This window comes from Mustela lutreola, chromosome 11, assembly GCF_030435805.1.
Source record: "Mustela lutreola isolate mMusLut2 chromosome 11, mMusLut2.pri, whole genome shotgun sequence".
Classification (NCBI taxonomy): Eukaryota; Metazoa; Chordata; class Mammalia; order Carnivora; family Mustelidae; genus Mustela; species Mustela lutreola.
The window spans coordinates 5462618-5489490 of NC_081300.1; the positions used below are offsets into that span (position 1 = coordinate 5462618).

At 38.2% G+C, this 26873-nt stretch overlaps 1 protein-coding gene across 4 annotated transcripts in view; it reads left to right on the forward strand.

Annotated features, from left to right (window-relative positions):
• NETO1 (neuropilin and tolloid like 1) overlaps nt 1-26873 on the forward strand; it is a 112801-nt gene that overhangs the window by 70517 nt on the left and 15411 nt on the right. For all 4 annotated transcript variants that reach the window (XR_009345980.1, XM_059140189.1, XM_059140190.1 and 1 more), the window contains exon 7: nt 3342-3570. Coding sequence is in view for 3 of the 4 variants with exons in the window: in XM_059140189.1 (XP_058996172.1) it covers nt 3342-3570 (229 nt within the window). In the remaining variant the exon portion in view is untranslated. The remainder of the gene's footprint in view (nt 1-3341; nt 3571-26873) is intronic.

A 26873-nucleotide genomic window follows, 5' to 3' on the forward strand; every position in this document is an offset into this window, starting at 1 on the left:
TAGCACAATGTCTTAAGTTATTGTCAGTTTGGGATGTAAATAATAAATTAGCATTTGAAACTGGGTTTCTTCAGGCAGGGTAAGATACTCAAAATAGGAGGGCAGGCATCTTAGGCCACTGACTCACTCAACCTGGAAACATCTGCCTCTCAAATATCTTTCTTCCTTAAATTAGTCAAATGATGATTTATTTCTCTTTCTGTGGGCAGACTGTTTGGTTTTTGTAGCTCTGGAATGGCACTGGAGGGAGGGGTTACTTTACATTTGAACTCCAAAGGACCTTTTCATGTACCCTACTCAGTTTTTCCTCCTGCTGATAACTATGTGTATTTACAATTGTAATTGCATATTCTTTTGATGGCTAATTCTTTTGAGGTTGGGTTGATTGCATAGTATTTGAGAATATAAATTTATACTTGATTTTTATTACATTTAACAAATTTATATTACCTAATAAGAATCCCTATATTTTGTAAGTATTTATATTTTTATAGTACTTTCAGTCTGTTTACTTTTAGGTCAGGATCAGGTGATGTAGTGTAGTGAAAAGAGCTTTAAAACAAGAGTTAGGTATTTTATTCCTGCTTAAGGCTCCCACATCGATTGCTTCCATCCCTTGAGCAAGCCGTTTTGTCTCCTTTGCTCTGGCTTCCTGGTAAAGGTCATCTGAAAGACCCAATCCGTTTTCATAAGTCCATGTGAAAATTTGAAAAACACAGTAGTTAGTGAAAACTTGGAAGGTTTAACATTTTCACATATGCCTTCTTAAAGGAGACATTTGGGGATTTCCTGGATAGCTTTCAGGAAAGTAATGGTTGGGAAGAGTGCGTCCCAGATGGATTACGTGAGTAATAGCTGAACTTCTGATAAAATGAAGTAGAATATAACCTGGGAATGAGGAACATAGAGGCTTTCTTAGGGTATATGTTTTATGTCTGTAGTAATGGCAGTTAAAATTAGCATCAAAGTGTTTGGAAACTTTACAGTAGCTCCAACTATAATGTTACAGATTGCCTTCGTATGAAAACCTCACCAAGAAAAGCATCATCAAACTCAAATGCTTTCCACTGTTTCTCAATTTTTGCCCATTTCTTCCTATTTCTCTGTTGTTCTTCCTCAAGGTTATATGAGAATTTCTTGACTTGGAGCTCACACTTTATTTTTAGTCTGTTCTCTCCTGTATAGTCTGCAGCATACTATTTTGTGGTTCTCTGACAGTTTAGAGTTATAAAGAAACACCTTGTCTGGGGGATTTTTGCACTTGGTTTCCTACTGCAAATAATAAAATGTCAATTATTCCATATAATTATTATTTATAGTACTTTAAACATTCTGACATATACGGGCCCAGTCAATAGTCGATTGATAATAAAGAAATGAAATCAATAGCAAAATAGAATTCTCCAATCAGTCAGTCATTCACAATCATGCCCTCACAATATCTGATGGAATGCCTAGTGTGTACAACACGTGGCTTGATGCCTCAAATGCAAAAATGTATGCCACTGCCCCAGCTTTTTAGGAAAGTAAAAGTAGTAAAAATTTTGTAGAACCTGTAACTAAAGCTTAAAATAAGTTCAAAATAATATTTTAGGATAGAGGATGCATAGATTAATTCTGCCATGGCTGGGGAGTGGAGGCCACGGATATTCTGGACTGCGTGTGTAACCATTGAAATGGACCTTGAAAAACCAGGAAGAGCTTAGTAGGCAGAGAAAAAGGAATGGTGACTCACATTTAACTAATGTCCTCTGCAAAAAGGATGGCATTTTGTAAAATAAATATGGTATGTTCAGACATGAGAAGAAAAATTTGGTCATGGTTTTTAAACATTTTAAAATTATAACCATTTGGATACCAGTTAAAAGATGGTAGTATGATTCTTAAATTTGTTTCTTAGAAGTGTAACTTTGATGGGCCTGGGCTTTGGAGTAGACTGGAGAATTAGAACCTTGGACAGATCCAAGCCAGCTGGGAGACTATTGAACTATCATAGACCGACCTGCCAGCAGAGATGGAAACAACTCTTTTGAAGTTCAAATTAACAAGTATCACTGCCTGATTCAGTTAGAATGTTGGGGGCAAAGGAGAACTTTCTTTTAATTTGAAATACTGAAACTTCTATGTTTAAGGCAGACAAAACGAGCCCAATACATTTTTGTTGTATGGGGTTCATAGTTTATAAATAAATAAGCAAAAAATGAGTGTTGAGATGAAAGAGATGGATATTTAGGTGAACACATGTCTTCAGTTTACACCCACGGTACATTAATAATAGAAGGGTGTCTGAGAGGAGGTAGACCCTAGATTTTCATGTTAGAAAGCATAAAAGGCTTGGTAGATATTTGTGAAGGGTGCTTTCTTTATTTCAGAACCATTCCAGATATCCCTCTCATAGTACAGAGATTTTTTTTCCCTTTATATCACTTCTGTCTGGATGACTTTGTGTCCATGTGTCATGGTTTAATGAACACATACTTTCAACACTGAGCCTAATTCTTCTGGGCACCTGCGTTTCCTCAGTGCCTTGAACAGGGACTGGGATAAAGTCAGAGGCCAGGTTGTAGGTAATGCTGAACCAGCGGCTGAAAGGGCCGATGGCTTCTTTTCAAACCTATCTTGAGCTGAATTAATTGCTTATGATTTTGTAAAGCACACTGGAACAGAGTCAGATAAAGTCTGTTGATCATAAAACAGCATGTCCGCAGCAGTGTTATATTGTGGAAGGCTCATAGCCTAGGGAGCTAGAGAGACCCTGTCTGATGTCCAGTGTATACCACTTGAGTCTCTGTTTCATCATCTGAATAGGACAATAAAACTGTATAGAGTAGTTGGGAGTATTTAAAAATAATCTATAGAGCAGGTTATAGGGCAATTCTACTCATTAAATGTTAATTTAATTTTTATTTATGTGGACTTCACTAAATGGTTTGACTCTATGTTGTGGCAAGAATAATCACAGATTAGCTCTCTTTTATTTTATTCTTTTTAATGTGCTCTACTTCAAAAAGGAAACCGTGTGGTTCTGTGAAATTATTTAAACAAAGTGAAATCAGAGACTATCTTTTGATACCGTTTCTGTTTTCCTTTAATAGTAATACAGATTATTTATTTCCATACACTTACCTATGTCAAGAAAGGATAATAACATTGGAAAAAAATACTAAGCATGGTTTGATCTTAGTTGTACATCTTTACCTCCTCCGCCCCACAGGGAAACATCCTAAGATTGATTGCAATCAAGACTGACTTGTGAGACTAAAGAGAAAGCCTGGTGCTCGCTGTACTACTTTCCTGTTTTGAATTGAGGAAATTACTGCATCTTTGTCGTTATGTTACAGATCTACTTACGCTTCTTGGACTATGAGATGCAGAATTCAAACGAATGCAAAAGGAACTTTGTGGCTGTGTATGACGGCAGCAGCTCCGTGGGGGATCTGAAGGCCAAGTTCTGCAGCACCGTGGCCAATGACGTCATGCTCCGCACGGGTCTTGGCGTCATCCGCATGTGGGCCGATGAGGGCAGTCGGAACAGCCGATTTCAGATGCTCTTCACATCCTTCCAAGAACGTAAGAACCCCTGCACTTGGCTGTTTGTCCTTCAGGAGGTCCCAGGCTGCAGGTCCCGCCCGCGGCTCGCGGTGTTTCTTCTTGCAGTGGGAGCACACTAGGCTGTGTCTAACGAGATTCCCTTTCCGTCATTTGGGCCCAGAGACAGGAGAGAGTTAAGATCACTTTTTGGTGACCTGTTTCTGCACAGGCATCGCAGCCTTGCTTAAGACAGCTCAGCGTTCAACCGGGAAATGACAGTTTTATTTCTCTTTGCTTTAGCTCTTACGAAGTGTATGGAACTTGCACAGCTTCTGATGAAGTTTGAGTTTAAATCTTAAAAACCTGCGCAAAAGTATCTGGTAGCTTCTCTTCAGTGAGCTCCTCCTGTAGTCCCACGTACTGCAAATAGGTCCGAGAGAATAGAGTTCCCATTAACGTAGGCAAAGAGGGAGAATTGTTTGGGAAGAGAGTAAGCAGAAAAGGTTTCAGAAAATATTTAAAATGGCACAATGGGTGATATCCAGAGTTATGTGCAAAGCACAGCGATTTTAGAAAATTATGTTCTAACAAATAATGAGTCATATTAATAGATATATTTGGAATGTTCTTTAGAAACCCTGAATAACTCATGTTTAATAATTTTATACAAATGAAAAAAAAAAATCCTGAAAACTTCATCTTTAAGAAATCAGCACTTTGGGTGCCTGGGTGGCTCAGTGGGTTAAAGCCTCTGCCTTCAGCTCAGGTCATGATCCTGGGGTCCTGGGATCGAGTCCCACATTGGGCTCTCTGCTCAGCAGGGAGCCTGCTTCCCTTCCTCTCCCTCTGCCTGCCTCTCTGCCTACTTGTGACCTCTGTCTTTCAAATAAATAAATAAATAAATCTTAAAAAAAAAAAAAAAAAAAAAGAAATCAGCACTTTGTATTTTGAAACAATCTATTTATTAAATAGAAAAAAAATGCTTCTGAAACCTCAAGGATTTCTGAGTGATAGGCACAACATGCAATATTTTTTTCAGTTCATAAATATTAAATACACTGGACAATTCTTTTATATAATGAAATTCCTCTCTAATTACCCAGTTGGAGAGTTCTAGGACACCAGAAGCACTCTAAATCTTGATACCATCATGGAACGAATTATCTTGCCCAACGTTATTGCAGATTTAAGCAACATGTTCCCATCACGTCCTCATTTCAGTGGTTGATCAAAAGGTTAGAGGTAGTGCATCTTGATTTCAACAAGGTATTGGGTCAAAAACAAACAAACAAACAAACAACAACAAAAACAAAAAACAAACTTGTCATTTTCTTGACTAGAGTAGGAAAAAATTCCGGCTACAAGATTGCACATTTAATCTCACTGATGATGACTCCACAGTGGACGATAGCTCTTGCCTTTGGTGAGAGGTTAAAGGTGCTTATTCAGTATCCTTTTCAGTCTTGCATGATAATACATTGAGAACTCCTCTTTAATTTAAATGATACACATATAGAAGGGTTAGCTTATATGTTGGAGAATATTATCAGATTTTTAAACAATATCCCAAAAGTCTTCAGTTTTTATCAAAACTGTAACATGAAAGGTAATAGGGGGAAAATGAAATTATACATCTTTATCTTTCAAATATTGACTAAAACAACAGTAGTATAAAAGAACCCTAACTCCTAGGACTTCCTGAAGTTGTATTTCATTCAAATTCATTTTGAGCCAATACTTAAAAAATAATAATAATGGACAAAAAATAGCTTAGCAGTATCAGCTTATATTAAGGAAACTGAAACAAACAACTCAAAGGAGATCGTCTCGTGGGAAGATTGCTGATGACATAATCTGTTCTTTTCTGGGTTTTGTGAATGAGAAGGAGAGTAATCACTTAGAAGAGGCTGAGCTGGATTCAGGAGCCACTGGAAACATGAGACCAGGTCAAAGGAGGAGAAGTGTTTATCTTAGAGATTTTGTTGTTGTTTGAAATGTGATAACTACCATGGACTTACGTTGGTTGGATGGATTAATGTCTGAGAGCTGAGATTTGTTTGCTAGATTGTAGGGAAACATCTAAGTGAAATTCAGGAAAAACATGTCTGGCTCATAGGAATGCTCCAAAACTGAATGGATTCCCATGGAGGATATGGGCTCTGGCTGGAGAGTGATTGGTCGGAAAATGGATCATCATGTTACATGAATGGGGGAGGGGGAATGTCCGTGTTTAGTAGGGAAAGGACTGGTAAACCTTGAAGGTCCCGTTCAACTCTAACAGTGACTGAGTTCTGTGAGTATTTAGAATTCTGCTTATGCAAGAAATGGTGAATTATATCATACGGTGCAAATGCCATTAGAAGTATTTCTATCTGAGCTAAAAAATAGAGTTTTTGTGCGTGTACGTAAATGATCTCCAGAAGTCCTTCAAGTGGGTGGACATTTCAATGTTGAATTCAGAAAAAAGCTTGGCCTTCTTCGTCTGTGGGAGGAAAGCACACCAATCCTTTATATTCCGGCACAAGGGGTGGGTTATCACTCTCATTTCAATGGTGAGTATTACGAGGCTTTCTCTGTGATTATCTCATCACTTTACAACAAGCTTCGATTAGAACAAATTTATCCTCTGCGTCATGTTGCCTATGCAGCATTTGAATATTCTGCTTTTTCTTGCTTTTTTGGGCAGCTAAAACTGGGTGGAATCTACCATGGCATATGCCTAAAATCAAAGCCATCGTGTGATGAAGGATGTGGGGATGGACTAAGTCTATCTGTATTGAAATCAAAATATTCCAGATACGAGATGATAATTCCAAAACAACAAGAACAGAACTTCAATTAGTGCTACTACTCAGAAATGAGTGGTTATGTCATTTTAAAGGCTCTTAATGAGGAAACAAAGGAATTCTATTTAGAGAGTTTCAAGTTCCACAAATGGTATTGTTTTATTCAATATTAGTGCCTAGGAGAGTACGTTGCATTACATTTTTGTTTTTCTTGATGATGATAGGTATAAAGTTTATATAATATAGATCATATACATATATAGCTTATAGATAATATAACAATATATAATTACATAATACACATTAATATTCATATTTAATATATTTCTTTAATTTTACTCCATACACACCTGCACACATATGGAGTAAAGATTAGAATCACGAAAGCAATGACCAGCTTTGCCATAGTCAAATAATGAGTTTTTCTTGGCTCCTTGCTGTTTTTCTTGGCTCTCAACATTTATAAGGTAGTATTCCCCAGCGCAGTGTTCAAAAGTGCTCATAGCACATTCAACAATATTCTAATATCTGTCAAAGGTCTTGGGACCATATGATGTATTTTTTTTTACTGTAATTGATACCCCATGTTTCATGAGTTTCAGGTGTACAACTTAGTGATTTGACAGGTTTATACACGATGCTGCGTGTTCAGCACAAGGGTAGCTCCCGACTGTCCCATGCCATCCTTGTGACAGTGTCATTGACTGTAATCCTTGTGCTGTGCCTCTTATTCCCACTATTTACTCATTCCATAACTGGACACGTGTATCTCCCACCCTCTTCGCCCATTTTTCCCAGTGCCCACCCACCTCCCTGTTAGTTCATTCTGTGTATGTAGAGATCTGATTATGCTTTATGTTTGTTATATTTTTAGGTGTTAAAGGACAGCTCAGGGTCCATCTATTTCAATCCCAAACATTTTGTGAAGTGAAACAGAATAAGAAAAGATCCAGGAACTTAACTGAATTTCCCAGCACACCCTCAACTCCATGCTTAGTGACTGAACACTACTGTGGCAAGGACTGAAGACCAGATTCCGAAGGTGCTAAGCTCATTAGCTTAGGATACCTTTGTCCCTTGTAAGGAATGACAGAGCTCCCATTTTCTAAAGATGATCATAATAAAGGTGGCAATAACAATAGATAGCACTTACACATCACCCATATAGCACAGATATGTCTGCACTGGTTTATATGTTTACAAAGGGAGCTTTGATCCTCTGGTCCTATCTGCTGGACCTGAGGTCTACATGTCATACGAACATGCTATGATCATACCATATACCACTTCCATATGACCTACAAGATTAGATGCATGTAAAATTATAACAAGGGACTTCTACTCTGGAACATACTAATCTGGAGACTAATGCAAATAGAAATATACTTTCAATCATCCTATTTTTGCATTTGTATCTGAATAAATTCCAGAGAAGGGATAGTAGAGAGAGAGTGGGGAGAGAATCTCAAGCAGACCCCTTCTGGGCATGGAGTCTGATGTGGGGATCCATTCCATGATTATGAGATCATGGCCTGAGCTAAAATCAACAGTCAGTTGCTTAACTGACCTGCCACGAGGAGCCCCAAATCACTTTTTATAAGTCATCGATTTTGCTCTCAAGAATCACTCAGTTTTTTTAGAAATTTAATTATTGTTAGTATAATTTCAATATTAAACATACTTAATATATGAAAATTCGTAACCAATTATAATGGACTTGTATAAATACACATAGGGGAAATATTATTGAAATGTGCTCAAATTGAGCTGCCTGCCAAACTTTTTGAGACTTTCTGTGTAACATAAATTTGCAGTGACTGGAAGGGAGGAACGACGTAAGTAATCCTGAAGCTCCACCTCTGTCACTCTTCTTTCATGAGAGGTTTTGCACAATAAAATCTTAGTCACTTAATACTTGATTAATGAATAACGTATTTTTGTTAAAAACAGACAAGTAAAAAGAGGTGAAAAACAAATTGTCCGTTTTCAGGTTGTAGCATGTTGTTTAAAATAATTTGCTGGGGTGCCTGGGTGGCTCAGTGGGTTAAGCCTCTGCCTTCGGCTCAGGTCATGATCTTAGGGTCCTGGGATAGAGCCCCATATCGGGCTCTCTGCTCAGCAGGGAGCCTGCTTCCTCCTCTCTCTCTCTGCCTGCCTCTCTGCCTATCTCTCTCTGTCAAATACATAAAATCTTTAAATAAAATAAAATAAAATAATTTGCCAAAATGACATAATTTATTTAGTTTTGTATTATTTTGTGACAAAGATTGTATCAAATATAAACGATAGGTTTATTTACAATGAAGACATACATACAGTAGCATCTAAATTCCAAGGAAAACTGATTTGACGGGTGTCTGAGTTGCTCAGTGGGTTGAGCCTCTGCCTTGGCTCAGGTCATGATCTCAGGGTCCTGGAAGCCTGTTTCCCCCTCCCTCTTGCCTGCCTCTCTGCATACCTGTGATCTCTTGCTCTCTGTCAAATAAATAAAATCTTAAAAAACAAAACAAACAAACAAACAAACAAACAAAAACACAACTTTTAAGTTGAAGGATTCCATGGAAGGCAGAATTTTGAAATGAACCAAAAGATCCCACCTCTGGGTATGGAAGTCACTCACATCTCTTTCCTCTTGAAGTAGGTAGAACCCATGAGAACCTTGGGATATCATTCACTGATTCATTTGCATTCTGTGGCAAAAGTTATTTTGCAGATGTAACTACATCCCTTAATCAATTGACACTGAGTTCATTAATAGCGAGATTACCTTGGGCGGACCTGAGTGCTAATGTGAGCTCTCTGAAATAAAGTGAAGCCTCAGCTGCTGACCTACAGAAAGAGTGTAGACAGGTACGTTGTGAACTGACTTAGGGAGCTCAGAGCATCTCTGGCCACCAGCTCACAAGCAAATGGGAACCTCAGTCATAGGACAGCAAGGAAGTGAATTCTGCCACCCAACTGAGCGAGCTAGTGAGAGAACCCTGGACCCAGGTGCAAACCACAGCCCCAGCCAACACCTTGTTTGCGCCTTATGAGACCCTATCAGAGGGCCCAGTGTCTAGGCTTCTGACATTGTGTGGTTATAAATGGGTATTGTTTTAAAATCCTAAACTTGTGGTGGTTTGTTACAAGGCAGAAGTGAAGCTCTGAATTTGGTGCTGAAAGAGAGCTGTTGCCATAACAGATACCCAAGATGTGGAGCAGCCTTGGGTTAGGTAGGCGTCAAGGGTTGGTTAAATTTTGAGGAGCATGACAGAAAAAGCCGAAATTAGATGGACACAGTAAATCTGGACTCAGAGGGCTGCCAGGGACAGAAGTGGGAGGGGTATGTTGTTAGAAACTGGAGGCTGGGAAGTCTTTGTTTGGCAGTGGCAAGAAAGCTCAATGAAACTGTGTCCTGCAGACATGCAGCAGGCCACCTGGTGAGTGACTAACAGTGACCATGCAGCAAAGCAAATCACCGCGGAGAGCATTGAAGGAATAGCCTGGTTTCTCTTGTTGCTGGCAGAAGCTTGTGAGGGGAGGGGGACACATGGAGGGGAGAACCCTTAAGCAAAAAGCAATTAGGACCCAGTGATTTTGAAACTTGTCAGCTTCTCTGGGTGGCAGAGGTGTTAAAAATCAGAATAAATGCTGAATGCCGGCAGAGAGTTGAGGTGGGACGCGTGACTGTAGAGCCTTTGCTAAACGACCAGAATCAGAAAAGCACAGTGTCCGTAACAGAAGGGCCCTTTCCAGAGATGAAAGGTGTGCCTCATGGATCTTTCAGTCAAACCAGAGGGCATCCAGGAGGACAAAGGCCATGACCCCTGTCACGTCAGCAGGAGACAAGGAGAGATGCAGGATCGTCTCAGAAAGAGTTTGGGTGAGTATTTGAGGACACAACACAGTGAGTTTCAAGCAAGGGCCTTGGGGTTCTTGAGGAAATCACTCTAGCGGAAACACTTCCAGTTTGGACTGAAAGGAGTAGAGTACCGAGGAGAAGATATCATTAGAACCCCTAAATTCTTGTGGCAGGAAGTTGCCAGCTAAAACTGCTTAATAACTGCCAACATGTGGCAACTTTCAAAGAAAGGAAGAATGACTCCAAAAGAAGCACCAAGAGCCTGGAAGGTGAAGCCCAAACCATCAGAGGGCTTTTCCTAGGACCGGAAACATAGTCCAGTGCAATCCAGCATTTACCCTGCCGAACTTCAAAACTATTACTATTTACTCTCCCTTCCCCCTGTTTCCAGCCAGAATCTCCATGTCCATTACGCTGTGCCTCTCCCACCATTGTGTTTGGGGTGTTAAGGTAGGTGGCTTGTCTCTTGGGTTCCCTGGGTCTCTGGGCGGAGGGAAAAGGACCCCAGGGGCTGCAGTTCAAGGACGGCCCAGCAGCCTCTTCGGCGCCACAGTTAGATGGTTTGGACATGAGGTTTGGGACTTTGAGTGAGTGCTGCATTGTGATGTCACTCGTGGGAACCTTCAAAAGGGGGAGAATCTGTTTTGCATCCATGAGGGAAGAGAAGCACTGGGAGTCCGTGGGTGGGCTGGGATGGGCAGAATTTTGTGATGACCCCAGTATTTCCACCTCCTGCTATTCAGGCCTTGTATATAACCCTCCCCTTGTGTGCAGGAAGAATCTGTATCATGGGATGTCATGTTCTATTTTGTGACAAAAAGGATTTTGCATAAGTTGATTCTGAATTAATCAAAAGGGAGACTATCCTGGTGGGTTGGACTCTAAACAAAAAAATATTGATAATAGTCTTTAAGCTCTTTTAAAAGAAGTTGGAAAGGTCAGGGATGGAAGAAGTCAGAGTAATTCTAAGCTGTAATGAATATTCCTGCTACCTTAAAGAAGCACGCTGACCAGTTATAGAGAAGGCAGAGTAGGGTGGGTGGGCTTTGGGAACTGAGAATGTCACCCAGTTGAGAGCCAGGAAAAAAGGAGGAGCCTCAGTCCTTATAGTCCCAGAGACTGAGCTCTAACAACTTGAATGAGCTTGAAAGGGACCCTCATGTTGCAGTTGAGTCCCAATCCTGCTGCCTCCCTGATGTTGGCCTTGTGAAACCCTAAGGAGAGAACCTACTCAACCCAGACTTCTGACTTACTTAACTGAGATGTAAGTGGGTGTTGTATTAAGCCAGTAAGGTTGTGGTACTTTGTTAGTCGTCAATAGAAAACCAAACACCTTCCTATTGTAATGATGTACACTTTTGAGTGCAAGAGATAATCTAGATGTCCATCTACATATGTTACTTACATATATTAACTAATATATTATTATTTATTAACTGTTTATTGCCATTTCTAGAGGTTTGGTAGTTGAGATGTGACAAGGTAGAATGGTAGGAAATACATAAAAATAATCACTCCAACATCAGCGTGACCCTAAAAGTTAAGTAACCACCACCACTATGTTATTAACTTAGTCATCAGGGTTTTCATTTTGATACTTGCTTGTATGCTATCATTTGTTCTTTTGTTACTTCCGCAAACATGTGAGCACCCAGGCGCAGAAATGAATGGATGGGTTGCTACCGCACTCACTCAAACTGAACTCCAGCCTGTGACTCACTTCAGAAAATGTGGATTTTTGTCTGGTACTCTGCACCACACTGTGACCACATACGTCCTCAGTTACTTTAGTAAGTTACCCACTGAGACACTGTATTTTAAATGCCCGGCTCTTCTTTTGTAGGGGATTTTTCTTCTCTCTCCAGCCTTGGTTTAGATTAGTAGAATCTTTATGCTTCGGCCACAGTGATCAGTTATTATTTCATGTTTCAGTTTTATTATCCTTTCTTGTCTGGAGCCTAACTTGGTGGCTATCTGCCTCTTGTATATACAATTTGCATTCTGTCCTCGATAGTGTGCCTTCCCAGTTTTGCTATATACAAGTACACTTGTCATAGGACCTCGGTAAACTAACTTTGGTAGATCCTAAAGGGGGAAAAGTATATAGATATTTGATTATGAATGTAAAATGCACCAAGTTCAGTGGCACTCTGAGATTATACATCAGAAAATATTGATGATGATCAAACTCACAACAATAATATTTAATGTCCTCTCCAGAAAAAGCAAGGCCAAACACACTTACAAGGTTAGGGTAAATGGTAAGACTAAAAAGCATTGTATTTACATGTATTTCATGAAAGGAGAAAAAGTGGTATTTATTACAGGCAGCCATGTTACCAGTTATAACACAGACCAAAATGTAAAGTGATGTGTTTACTGATAGAGATCTCCATGCCTCACTGTTATGGCTTGGTGTGTTTTAAAAAGTTTAAGACTATTTCAATGATGCAGGAAATATTTACTTATATCTCTCCTACAGCTGCGTCCATACCAGATGGCATAGATTGAAAGATCAGTAATACACAAAATAGGCTGGGAAAATTTCTGCACATATGTCTGATTTGGGCCTGTCTTCTAAAACAGACATAAAACACTTTACAGACAAGGGAACATATCAGATAGACAAATATACAAATTTTAAGATATATATTATTACAAAAACATAATTAAAATTCAAAAAGGAAAAGCTGAATTGAGCAATTGGCAACAGAAACTGCAGGCAGTGGGTAAATATTCTGAACTGATAAGGAATAAAGATTGCATAAGATGATTAGAGAAAGTTATATAAGCATACCAAAAGAAAATGGGGCAGATAAAGTGAAAATTTCATATCCAGAGAAGCTAAATGACTTGTTGGTACAGGAAACACACACCTATCCATATTAGTGAACAAAGAGATGTAAATTCCAATAGGAAAAAGACATCATTTTCATCTATCAAATTGCTTTACAAAAATAGCAATAATAAAATACCCAGTTTTGGAGATAGTGTAGTAAAATGAGAATAGATGTCTGATGGTACAAAAGGAGAAGTTTTACAGGTTTAAAAATTTTTAAAAAGTACTGGGTGTTTCCGTTGGTTAAGCATCCGGCTCTTGGTTGCAGCTCAGGTCATGACCTCAGGATCCTGGGATCGAGCCCCACAATAGGCTCCCTGCTCAGCACAGAGTCTGCTTGAGATTCTTTCCTCTCCTTCCTCTCCCTCCCATTCTGCTGCTCCCCTTACTTGCATGTTACCTCCCCCCCGAAATAAATAAGTAAAATCTTTTAAAAAATCATAAAAAACAAAAAGATTAAAAAATAAAATTAAGATCTCTCCTGTAGATCTAAAAAATTAACCTAAGAGTATATATATATATATATATTAGTACATCTAAGTACATTTAGAATCATTTAAAAAAATGAAACCTGCTTAAGTTAATGGTTAGATGGTTCTTGGAACCTACATATACTCTTTTCACTCTTATGATTTGTGTATTTCTATCAACATGTGTGATAAATGTTTAATATAAAGTATCTACTATATATGCAATGCATGTGTATAGAAGGCAATGCAGTTAAGGTAGTAATAGTGATTATTTTTAGGTGATGAGGTTTTTTGATTCTCTATGTTTTGTGATTTTCCTACAATGAACAGTTTTTGTTTTCGTAAATATTTTTTAAAGCAATAAATAAAACTTTTGACATAAATGACTTTCTGAAGGGATGTATTAAATCTGAGAAGAGTATATATGCCACATCACACACACACATTTTTAGGTAGGCTCCATGTTCAATGTGGAGCCCAATGCGGGGTTTGAACTAATGACCCCAAGATCAAGACCTGAGCTGAGATCAAGAGTTGTACATTTAACCAACTGAGTCACCCAGGTGCCCCATATATACATTATTTTCTATATTGAGAAAATCAAGATACATCTACAATGTCAAGAAATGATAACCAATCAAGAGGTTTTTTGGGGAGTTGTAATAATGCCAACACATGAGGACAGGTCACTATCTTATGACCTGCTCTTTTAGACTAGATAATTACCGTGGTCTACATTAGAACTTCTCAACTTTTTACCTCTAAGACCCTCTCACCTGATGACTTGTGTATGGCATGACAGATGCTCCTGGGTAAGCCTACATTTTTGTAATGTTCTTAGAACACTAGAGCTCATGCAGTCCTTCCTCTGCTGGGTGACATGAGTAAATCTTTGAGTTTGTGCTGATATTTGAGACGCTGTATGTAATTAGAAAATGTTGCTTTTGGGGCACCTAGGTGGCTCATTGGGTTAAGCCTCTGCCTTTGGCTCAGGCCATGATCTCAGGGTCTTGGGATCAAGTCCCACATCGGGCTCTCTGCTCAGCAGGGATCCTGCTTCCCCCTCTCTCTCTGCCTGCCTCTCTGCCTACTTGTGATCTCTCTCTCTCTGTCTGTCAAGTAAATAAGTAAAATCTTTTTTTAAAAAAAAGAAAGAAAGAAAGAAAACGTTGCTTTTGCTCCATTTCACAAATCATGACTCAGGAGTTGCTGGGTGTCCTGGTGGAAAACCACTGCCAGGCCACGTCAGAGATCTCATTGTTCACTTTTCCCATTTCTGACCTTCCTGACCCTGACCCTGTTGCGATGTTGTTTGGCCACACCTACACCAACAGTTGTGTTCTGATTACCCTCAGAAGTAAGCTACTAGGTTTAAATATATGTTTTTAAATATATGTGTTCAGAACAGAGCAAATGGTGGTTGCCTATTCTGTTAATTAATGGGATAATAACATTATGGAAATTTTCATAATCAGTAGTTTCTTACTTGCAAATTTAATGACGACTTTGAGCAAGGAATTATAATATAAACTTGGATAGTCTGCTAGGGACCCAACCTTCCTTTTAAAGCATGTGGTTGAGTCCAACTGTAGCATGAAGAAAACAACTATCAGAGATATTTTAATATTTGAAGTTAATTATTGGTGGACATTTATTATTGACTTGGTCATTTAACTCCAATTATGTTTTTAAATAGTATGCATGTAGATATACAGGTCAGTGGAATAATTAATATTTTAAAATCAATTTCCTTGGGTGGCTTTTTAGACTAAAATACTCAAATCATGTTGGTTTCTATATGTATTTGTTGAATTACTTAGAAAATTTTGCAAAATTTTCATTGAACTTTTTAGGTCAACATTGTCTTTAGTTGTCAGTCTGCTGGGGAGCCTGTGCACAAGAATAAAGGCAGTAAATTCCTTCTAATTTTTGGTAGACTCCTCGGGGATAACATATATTGATTTCTTTGATTCTGACTTTACAGCTGGTGTAGTTTATGTCTACCACGGAAAGTAGACTTTGTATAGACATTGTATGCAGACAGAAAACTATTGTTCTGAATTGTTAGCCTTTGAACTAGGAGAATCACAAACTCGAGGTTATGATGGCCCATGTTTTCTCCACTCTACTCTTTATTTACCTCAGTTCCCATTTTTCAGACTTGGCATGTTTGACAATGAAACCAAATATAGTAACTTTAACAGAACAGCATGTCTCTACAACTGTTGCAGACATGGTTACAACAGTCATGAAAATGAAGCCTGAGACACATGTTCAAGTACAATAACCATCAGAGTACTGACCCCAAAGAACCGTAATATCCTCCTTATTGTCATGCAGTCCTGTCTGATTACAGATGATGAATAAATCATCATGTAGCCGACCCAAGGCAGATGCAACATAGTATAAAAATGTATACTCATTCTTGGAATCAAACAGAATGGATAAGATCATGATGTGGTTCATGTCCTATGTGAAGAAAGAAATGGCCTCTGTGGAATATACTTTTCTCATGAAGATGCTTTTCTTTTCTTAATATAATGTGTTTTTGGAGACGTAGCAATATGTGATTCTAGCAGAAAGATTGGGGAAATCTAATAAATGTGAGTGGGATTAGACTCAAATTGTGAATAGATTGTCTTGTATTTAAAAGAGATTAGCGAAATAAGTCAAGCAGAGAAAGACAACTATCATATGATCTCCCTGATATGAGGAAGTGGTGATGCAACATGGGGGCTTAAGTGGGTAGAAGAAGAATCAATGAAACAAGATGGAATTGGGAGGGAGACAAACCATAAGTGACTCTTAATCTCACAAAACAAACTGAGGGTTGCTGGGGGGAGGGGGGTTGGAAGAAGGGGGTGGGATTATGGACATTGGGGAGGGTATGTGCTTTGGTGAGTGCTGTGAAGTGTGTAAACCTGGTGATTCACAGACCTGTACCCCTGGGGATAAAAATATATGTTTATAAAAAATTAAAAATTAAAAAAAAAGAGATTAAAATGTATCTTAATAATACTGGATATTTTGACAGATAACTAAGTCACATTGGAACATAGAGTTTTGGAGGTAGATACTGATCTTTCAAAAAAAAATATTTGAAGATGATAAAGGAGGCAAAGAGAAGAGGCACAAATCTATTTCTGGCCTGAAATCTGGTCATCATCTTTCAAAAAAAAGTTCATTTCCTCTAATTGCATAGCCTCAGGGACCTTTTAAGTTTAAAATGTGGTGGCAGGGGGAGTTTTTCCATTTATTTTAGGGAAAAAGAAAACATATATATATAATATATATATATATAAAATTTTTCTGTAATTAGAATATCATGATTAAAAATGATACTTAGCAGCAAGCTATACACTTTTGAATCCAGTTTTTGAAGTTTTTGAATTCTTACTCAGATGCTTACTCATAATTGTTATCTCTGATGTTTTAGATTTTTCTTCCCTTTAGTTCATTAAGAAAAGTTTACCTCTTTCTTTTTTTGAAAAAGAAGAGATCAAACAGAGATCACAAGTAGGCAGAGAGGCAGGCAGAGAGAGATAGGGGGAAGCAGACTCCCCACTGAGCAGAGAGCCCGATGCAGGACTCGATCCCAGGACCCTGGGATCATGACCTGAGGCAAAGGCAGAGGTTTTAACCCACTGAGCCACCCAGGCACCCCAGGTTTACCTCTTCCTTAGAAATTAAAATGATCATCAGAATTTAATGGGAAGTTTGCCCTCCATATCCATTTTACTATTGAAAAGTTTTTGCTCTGATGCCTGTCAGTCAACCGGTATTTAGTAAGCATCTCCAAAACGCACGTGTTATTCAAAGCCCAAGTGATAAAGCAGTGAATAAGACAACTCCCTTGCTTTACCTTTTTATAAGAGGAGGAAAAAGATGTACGGGTACATTAAGTAAAGAAGATAAATTCTAATCCTAATAAGTACTGTGGGAAAACAACAACACTGGGTAACATGGTGGGCAAGGGTGTGGCTCTGGGGGTCCCAGGGTTATGGTGGGTGATGTTGGAGTTCAAGAGGCAGCTGGGTCAATATTTTGGAAGAGCAGAAGGGGTCCTGAGAAGTTTGGGATTTAATCTAACCTTTTAAAGTAAGGTTTCAGAGTGTTTGAAAGTGGGGTGAACCACGGTCTGATTTATAGTTTTAAATGACCAAGTTTCCTCTGGCGGCTGTGTCCATGCATCTGCTATAGGAGGGAAGTTGGTGACAAGTGCCCGTGAGCCACCTGTATCAGTGGAGACGACGGCAAGAACTTGGTAGATGGATTGATGATAGAGAGATAGACAGACAGATAGATAGGGCAGAGACAACTAAAGGCTTTTTGGATGTGGGTATTGAGGGAGAAAGGGCCCAAGAATGACCTCAACCTTCAATGTTAAGGGCCGAGAGGATGGGGGATAGTCCTGTTCCTTATTAACGTCAGGAAGGTGTGAGGGGAAGAATGGGTTGGGGAAAAGGTAGTTAAAGAGGATTAAGTTGGCAGCTGTTTCTGCAAGCCTGTCCACACATTTTCCATTTGAGATGGTACTTAGAATCCCAAGTGGAGATGTTATATAGGAGTTCGATGGTTTGGTATAAAGCTAGCTGGGAGACAGAGCCAGAAGGGTGAGCCCAGGAGAAAAGAGAGTGTCAGAGACTTTAAGTCTGCTGGGATCCCCTAGGGGAAGACCATGGACAGAGAAGAGAAGGGGCCTCGGATGATGACCCTGGAGACTTGACTACAGGGTTCTGAGAGGCAGAGAGAAAATCCTCTCTGTCATCTAAATCAATTAAAATTATTGAATAAAAGTAATTGAATTTCCAACTATGCTAGATCTCATTCCTTAGTATGAATTCATTACTTAAATATATAATGTGGATATGTATCCCATTTACATATTTGTGATAAATTTAAGCTTTATTTCCATCTCCCAGGCAAAGGAGGGAGGCTGATAGGCTCTAGAGCATCTTGAGTGTCAGAAAGTTTTCATAAGTCAATGTCTTCAAGGCTGATAAAAGTTGAATTAAAAAATGGAAGCAAGGACATGTAAGTGTTCTCCAAGCTACGCCCTCACTCTCCTGCAGCTCCGCACATGTCTGTGACCATTTCCACTCCAACTTCACATGGGAGAACTCACAAGGGATAATGACGAGAAGTAGAAGACCCAGTGATATGGGTGTGTGAGAGTGTGTGTGCACGTGTGGCTGCAACCACACAGGCCAGAACAGAGGGGTTGGGCTTTTGACAAACTTCATGTCAAAGAAGTTGAAGCACCTGAGGCTGGCGAGAATCTGGAGTTTGTGCGTGGAGAGAACAAGACTCGGGTCAGGAGGTGTGGAGGGAGCATCTGAGCTGTCGTTTATACGGTAGAATCAGTAAAAGGATCATCATTTCTATTTCTTGGTGGATTATCACGTCCTTTGACTTTGAATGAACCCACAAATGATAGTTTTATGAACCATAAGACACACGTATTTGAAGTATCCATGTTTCAAAAAGAAATCTGCCAGTTTCTAATTTCCTTTTTAATATTCCTTAAGGGTAGCATTTAGTGAATTACCAAATTGAAAAAGAATGCAACTGGGTGAAAACATAAATTTGAAAAAAGAGATGTGAACGCTTATGTTTACTACAGCATTATTTACGTAGTTAAAGTGTGGAACCAGCCCAAGGGTCCCTCAGTAGATGAATGGATAAAGAAGATGTGGTGTGTACACAATGGAATGTTACTCAGCCATTAAAAGAATGAAATCTTGCCATCTGCGACCACATGGATGGATCTGGAGAGTATTATGTATGCTAAGGGAAGTCAGTCAGAGAAAGACCCATACCATGTGATTTCACTCATCTGCAGAATATAAGAGACAAAACAGAAGACTAAAGAAAGAAAGATACAAACTGGAAAACAGACTCCTACCTACAGAGAAGAAATGGGTGGTTGCCAGAAAGAAGGGGAGAAACAGGTGAAGGGATTGAGAACACTTACCGTGATGACCGCCAAGTCCTATAGAGAGTTGCTGAATCACTATATTGTACAAATGAAACAAATTCTACTGTATATTAACTATACTGGAATTAAAAAAAAACACTGAAAAAGAGAAAAAAATAATAAAAAGAAAAAGAAAGCTATTATGAAGAAATGACCCCAATAGTGAGAAGGAGCGTTAGTAACTTTAGCATTAAACACTTACTATAAATTTGAAAATTTTAAGTACAGAAGTGGAACAATATTTGTAAACATGTGGCACAATACTGAAAAATGGTGAAACATTCAAGATTAGAACTTTAACATTAGAGTAAATACATTTTATGACTCTTTATTAACATTTTAAATAAAACTTCCTTTATGTTGAGTGTTGTGACTGCCCTTCTCTCTCTTGTCCTCCCTCCACTAATTCAGATATGCCCAAAATTATTTAGGTTGTCTTCTACGGAAGTTTTTATTCTTAAAAATCAGCAACATATAAGTATATGTTGTTTGTCTCAGACTCCTGTAGGATTTACACATTGGGGTAGAGTGAAGTGCTCTTTCAGGAAATATGGTGCATGCTTGCCACCTTGTGGTGAGAGCGGGTACAAGCGAGCATTTCAAAACCACCCCAAAGAAAGCGAGGAATTCAGTGAAAACTAAGTTCACTAATTATCTTTAAATATCGTAAGGTATAAATGTTTTGTGAAAACTATTATTTTACTGGTTAAATTATAAAAAAGAAGATATATTTAAAATTATTTTTAAAAATATTATTTAAAATAATATAAAAATATTTTAAATATTATTAAAATAAATAATATAATATAATATTAAATAAAATATTATTTAATTATTAATTTTAAAAATAAAAAAGATTTTTAAAAATACTATTTTCATGAAAAGTTAAAATGTGTCTCTGAATTACAAAAAATAAATGTGTGTTTATGTACAGATACACAAGTATTGGTATACATATTTTTATGTGTATATGTTCATATGAAACATTTCTCAAAAAAAGCTAAATATCATTTGTGAATATCCTAGAAATAGTCATTGTCCACATTTTTGCTTAATATTTCCAGTAAAATCTTCCCATGTGCATATTTGTATGTGAGGCTTTATAATTTAAAACAAAATGTTTCCTAATGTCTCATCCAGCTTTATACCTTAGTAATTTCCCATGCTGTTCTCTATTCCCTCAAGAAATAAGAATTCTATCACGATAATTTTTGAACACCGTGGTAAGACTTCTGAAGAGTTTGCTTTGGCTTTTGTTTTTGTTCTCGTTTGTCTATCAAGCGGTAAACTAATAAAATTGGAGCATCTGGATTAAACAAAGTTAGATGGGCTTCATGGTACCCACTTCTGTGAACAAGGGAGGGTTTACCAAAAGCTGATAATGGAAGGGCACCGTGCTTCTCAGTCTTACTGACCCACAGTACATTTCTTCCTTGCTAGAGCAAAATGTTGCATTAAATTTCATGTTTCCGAAGAACTTATCATGAAATATTTGGATAAATGTTTGCTTGAGATGTTTTAAATTGAAATTTTAAAATTGGACTTTAAGTACTCATCGATGCTTTCAAAATCTGCATCTGTATGTTGTGTTTCTCTGTTCCTAAAACTTTGTTATTACAGTTGTAGAACATTGTTGTCACTTTTTTCCAACCTCAATTTATGGGATCACTAAAAAGTTCAGAAAAAAACATTCAGGGAGCCAGAAAAAACACTCAGATTGGAGCCAAAACACCCAGATCTATTATACCCACTTGCTGGTCTTGGCTTTCCAGGATGGGACTTGAATCTGTCTTTCCAATTTGGTGTGAGAAAATGCACATATCTTGATCATCTTATTATCCTGTGAATCAGAAGTATCATAACTATTTTCTACATCTAAACCTTCCTCCTTTAGTGTAGTTTAAGCATGTGGTAAGATCGGCATTTGCCATTGTATTTAACATGCATAAAATCTATTTTCTCTTTCTTTTTTAGAATTGAACTTCAGTATATGAAGTATAAAATAATAGGCATGAGTAGAGCAAAGAAATTACTCCCCAAGATGTTAAAATAACTCAGCAAGTCTCAATTTTAGGAAAGCTCTGAACATATCTAGAAAGGTGTATAGTTGACTATAAAAATGGAGATTGGTTACAGATTTACCTTTTTTTTTTCCTTTTCATATGAAAATACTACAACAACATAGATTCAAAGAGTTGGAGCTTCTAAGTTTCTGGTGTACTAGTGACTTTGTTTTCACAATTAAATATATTGCTAAATTCGTATAATTACTTTCAAGAGAGAAAAGGGATAAACACATTAATTTCTGTGAGTCTTGTAAGATTAATTATTGATATTACCGGTCATTGTTCCTTCATGTTATATTAGAAATAATTTGAAACCATTTTGTGACTCCTAGGAGGGAGTTGTCCGCTTTGCATGTGGGATTGGATTTTTGTGAAATGAACCGTAGGTGGTGTAGGAAGTAACAGCTTGGAGAAAGATATGCTAGGGACACTCTAAAATTAATATTCCCCAGACATTTTTGAGAAAAGGATGTCTCACGATACATTCCTGGCTGTGAACGGGGCTGTCCCAGAGCCCGTGTGCACCGCCGTGCGGGAGTGCCCAGTGAGGCCCAGCGGTCAGCGTCCCACTGCTCCCACGGGTTGGTTCCCTTGAGTTGATCATTAGATATTTTAAATATCACCCTGAGGTATAATAGCTTATACATCTATGTGCTGAAACCATTTAATTATTTCTTTTACAGTGTTGTGCTCTCTATAGAACAGTTATGCCTTTTATTACACAAAAGAGTAAACACATGTGTGTATAACTCATCTTTTTAGACACCGTTTATTGCACCCTGTCATGTATGAAATCATCTGTTTAGGTCTGCGTGGTCCTCCAGTGTTGGTGAGAGATCTGTGAATGACCGTGTGCTCATAAAGGTATTTTTTATACTTGAGGGGTAACTACTTTTAGAATGACTGTTATTTAATATTACATCGCTCTACTTTCATATTTTGTATCTCCTTAATATTAGAGGTTGTATTTATTTGATTTTGGGTAATTATCATCATAATTCAAAACCAGCTACCATGCGTCTATCCTATATTGGCTACAGTGTTTCAAGACAGATCACCTTTCATCCTCACAACTGTATGTGGTAGTCAAGATTAGCCTCCCTTCTATAGGTGTAACCGAAATTGGGGGATTTTAAGGAGCATTGGCTCAAGTTTGCACAACCTGGAAGGGTGGATCTGGGTTTCAGTCTCAAGCAGTTTGGATCCACAGTCCCCGTGCAATGCTTGTGTCCTGGAATAGCTTATGGTCATAACGCTTGCATCCACAGTTCTCGGCATTATGAAATCACTTAGGTAAGTATGATCCTTATTCCCATTTTACAGATGTGATAACTAGTAAGTGTTCATGGAGGGAGCTATTCTATCCTTTGGGATTACTACTCCTCGAAGCTGAGACCCAGCTCTTCCCACAATAGAGTCATCAGGACTCTGCTGTCCTGGATTGAAGTGTCTGGAGAAACACAGGCTAAGCTTCGTTCTAATGTGCAGTCTCTTATATAGCCAAATAATAATAAATAATAGTAATAACACTTTGCACAGAAGGATATATTTTGGTGCAGGAGGGAGGAGGGAACGGTGAGGTAAGACCCATTTAGTGGGGTTAGAATATACCATTTCTATGTTACCTGCAGGATTTGTATCAAGAGCAATGCTGCCGTTGTGCACACGACGTTCTTTTGACTGACTAGAGTAGTTCACTATGTTCAGTTTCTGTCCTTCTCTTAAAAAAGAAATACCTAGTATTGTGTCTAAATAATAAAATGGGGATGTTCAGTAAGTCCTTCCACGAAGCAAGGTTGCAGAGCTGCGCTCATTTTTCAATACAATTTAAAATAGTTCAGAAATGGGGCACCTGGGTGGCTCAGCCAGTTAAACATCTGCTTCTTGATTTAGGCTCAGGTCAAGATCTCAAGGTTGTGAGATCAAGTCCTGCATCAGGCTCTGCACTCAGTGGGCAGTGTGCTTCAGATTCTCTCTCTTTCCCTCTCTTGCCCTCCCTCCCTCTCTTAAAAAAAAAAAAAAGTTCAACGACAAAAGCCATGAAAATATTTTTTTCTACATAGTTTTTAAAAAGCCAATATGAAGCTACATGTTTTATTATTTGTTTTAAGATTTTATTTATTTATTTATTTGACAGAGAGAGATCACAAGAAGGCAGAGAGGCAGGCAGAGATGGGGGGGAAGCAGGCTCCCTGCTGAGCAGAGAGCCCGATGTGGGACTCGATCCCAGGACCCTGGGATCATGACCTGAGCTGAAGGCAAAGGCTTCAACCCACGGAGCCACCCAGGCGCCCCTACATTTGCTATCCTGATAGCAACAGAAAACCTCCTTCCGGAAATAAGTAGATTCTTGATGTTGGGAACCATGCATGTGAGGTAGTCTGTACTGAGTATTGCTTCCTCGGTGGCCATGTTATTGTGAGTAAATCTCATCCTTCAGTTTGTTACAGACGGTTTTAGGAAATAAGGTGGCTGATTTTTACGAGGCAAGAGCTTATGACAATGCATACTGAATTTCTAAGTAGAACAAGTCCTTCACAAACCGGTAGAATGTGTCTTTCTCTGCCACAGTAAGAGCCAAGGAAATAATCTGAGGTGTAGTTTCTGAGAATATCACAAATTGGATTATACCTGAAGGCTAGCTCTCCACTAATAAACACATCTGTTAGAGTGTTCTGCTTTCTGGGACACTCAGGTGGGCACCCTGGCCAGAGTTAATCTGTTCTTTCTTTCTTTCTTTCTTTTATTTTATTTATTTATTTGATAGAGAGAGAGAGCAGGGGGAGAGCAGAGGGAGCCACGCTCCATGCAGAGCGTGGAGCCTGACACGGGGCTTGATCCCAAGACCCTGAGACCATGACCTGAGCCCAAATCAAAAGTCAAATGCTTAGCCAATTGAACCAGCCAGGCACCTCCAGAGTTAACCTTCTGCTCAGGAACAGTAATCAATTAAAAGTATCTGTTGAATATTTACTATAAGCCTAGAAATGTTAAACCATACGAGAGATTAAAAATGAACATATTTTAGAGGCATGCCCTTAGTCTCAAGGAACATGTGGGGAAAGATGATAAGCCTATGCTACGTGCTAAGCTCTTTTGAAAATTTTAAGTATAATAGGATTTAAGAAAAAGATAATTTTCTTGGTAGTTTGGAATAATATTTCAAAACCGCACAGAGAATACAGTGCTGATACGATTTGGATAGCAGAGTGGAGAATGGATATTGCAGGACAGAGAGAGGGGAGGAACATACTTGGCCTCTGAGCCACAGATATCGGGAATGTGTGGTGGGTCATGGAAAATAATGTCAGTGTGTAGAATGTGTCCAGACAGCCTCGAAAGCACAATAAGAACATGGCTTGCTTTGTCTTATCAGCGGGAGGTAGAAATAAGATCTTTAATGAACCATTGCCTATGTGCATTTACGTGAGAGAAATAGTCAGACATACAAGAACACTCAGAACCCAATATAAGTCGTTACACATTTGTTTCTTACCCACTGCAAGATTTGCTCTTTATTTGTGTTTGTCATTTTCATAGCAATTCTGTAAATTCTGGCAAAAGTAAGAAGAAGAAGATGGAATGGTACCTAGAATAATAATAAGTGGAAAGAACGAGATGATTAGCTGGCACATTTCCCTAATCACTTGACGTAAGGAAGTGCGTCAGGAATGTGATTTCTTGACAGTCCTGAGGACCTGTTACGTTACCAGTCAAACCACCAATATTTAACCATAGCTGATACTGGCACATTGGCGTATAAGAGATGTTCACAACTTACAAACCAGCAGAACTAGAAACAAAATCCCATTTGGAGAATTCATAATTTAAGTTTCAGTGCTCTTACCAATATTCTCATGTATTGTGTTCAATTACAGAATCCAATGTCATTTTTATTTACATACTTAAAATTTTAAAAACTAACCCATTCTACTTAATAGTAATTGTAGCAATTTTTCCAACTTATTCTGGAAGGGCAATAAAATTTATGCCCTCTTAAAGGTATTTTTTTTTTTTTTTTACTTGATGGATAACTGTACTTCCAGAACCACCCCACTCTATTAGGGCATATTTATCTATTTATTTATTTATTTTTTACCAAGGCATTTCACAGCTACTCCATTTGCAGAAAACTTCTTGTTCTATGTACACATTTTGACAACATTCATTATCTGCTTAACAGACCGTATCAGTTGTGTGAAAGCCATATCTGAATACAGAAATTTAAATTTCATTCCTTACTAAAGAGCAGATTTTTGCAATCATATATCAGATCATTAAACTTTACATTATAAAAGGCTTACATGATGCTTAACAAGTCACCAGCCCATGTTTAGCATGATACTTTCTTTACAAAATGTACTACTGTATATTTTCTACTCTACAATATGCTTGTTTTTTGTTTGTTTGTTTTTCAAAATGACCACCACACATTTTTAAATCTTTAGCCAGGGACCTAAAGTCAAACCAAGCCAAGGGAAGAAGGAACTGTCCTTCTGGGAAGGGCGAGGGAAGAGTGTGGAGGCAGGGTTGTGGAGATCCAGAAGGAATCACTTTGCTTGAGTTAGCTCTATCTTTGCCGTATCTTTTTTATTTTCAAGATTTGAGTGTTTTTGTTTTCTTTTGTTTTTTGTTATTACTATTGTTAGGATTTCTCTAGGTGTGTTAAAATACACTAAGTTGCAATATGCAAATTATTTGCCTGACGTTTTTGGTTAGTATTTAACTTTCCAAAATACCCATGATATATATAGTCTTGAAGGTGAAAAAGTCATTACCACATGACTGGCATTTAAGTAGTACTGATCATTAATAAATCTTTACTCATCGATTAGCCACTGTAAATGATGTGTTTTATATCAAATATGTTTTTCTAGAATCTATCCTTAAAAGGGCTTTAGAACTATTATTGAGAAAAAAGTGAAACACTAAAGTCACATTTTCTAAGATAGGTGGGACCACTGTGAAGGTAAAAACAAAAGTTAGCTGTGAAGCATGATCTGTAAACTACCATCCCGAATTCACTGTTATTCCAGCGACTGAGTATTGTAAACATCCTATTACTTTGATAAATAAATGTATTTCCTAATATTGAAGTCATATCTAGTGTTCTACTTTGCTGCGCTCAACTCCTCACTATTTCTCATGTCCATGTGTTGGATACCTTCCCTGTGTTCTTATTTTACCTCCCAGCACCCTGAGTAGACACTGTAACCTGAGATCGTGGATCACTGTACCTAGAGTTACTAGGACGCGTGAAATACATGCAAAGTAGGCTAATTTCATCACCATGCATATGTTAAACATTGATGAGAAAATACATTTTTTCTTATGTTGTTCAGGATTAATTTTCCTTGTTC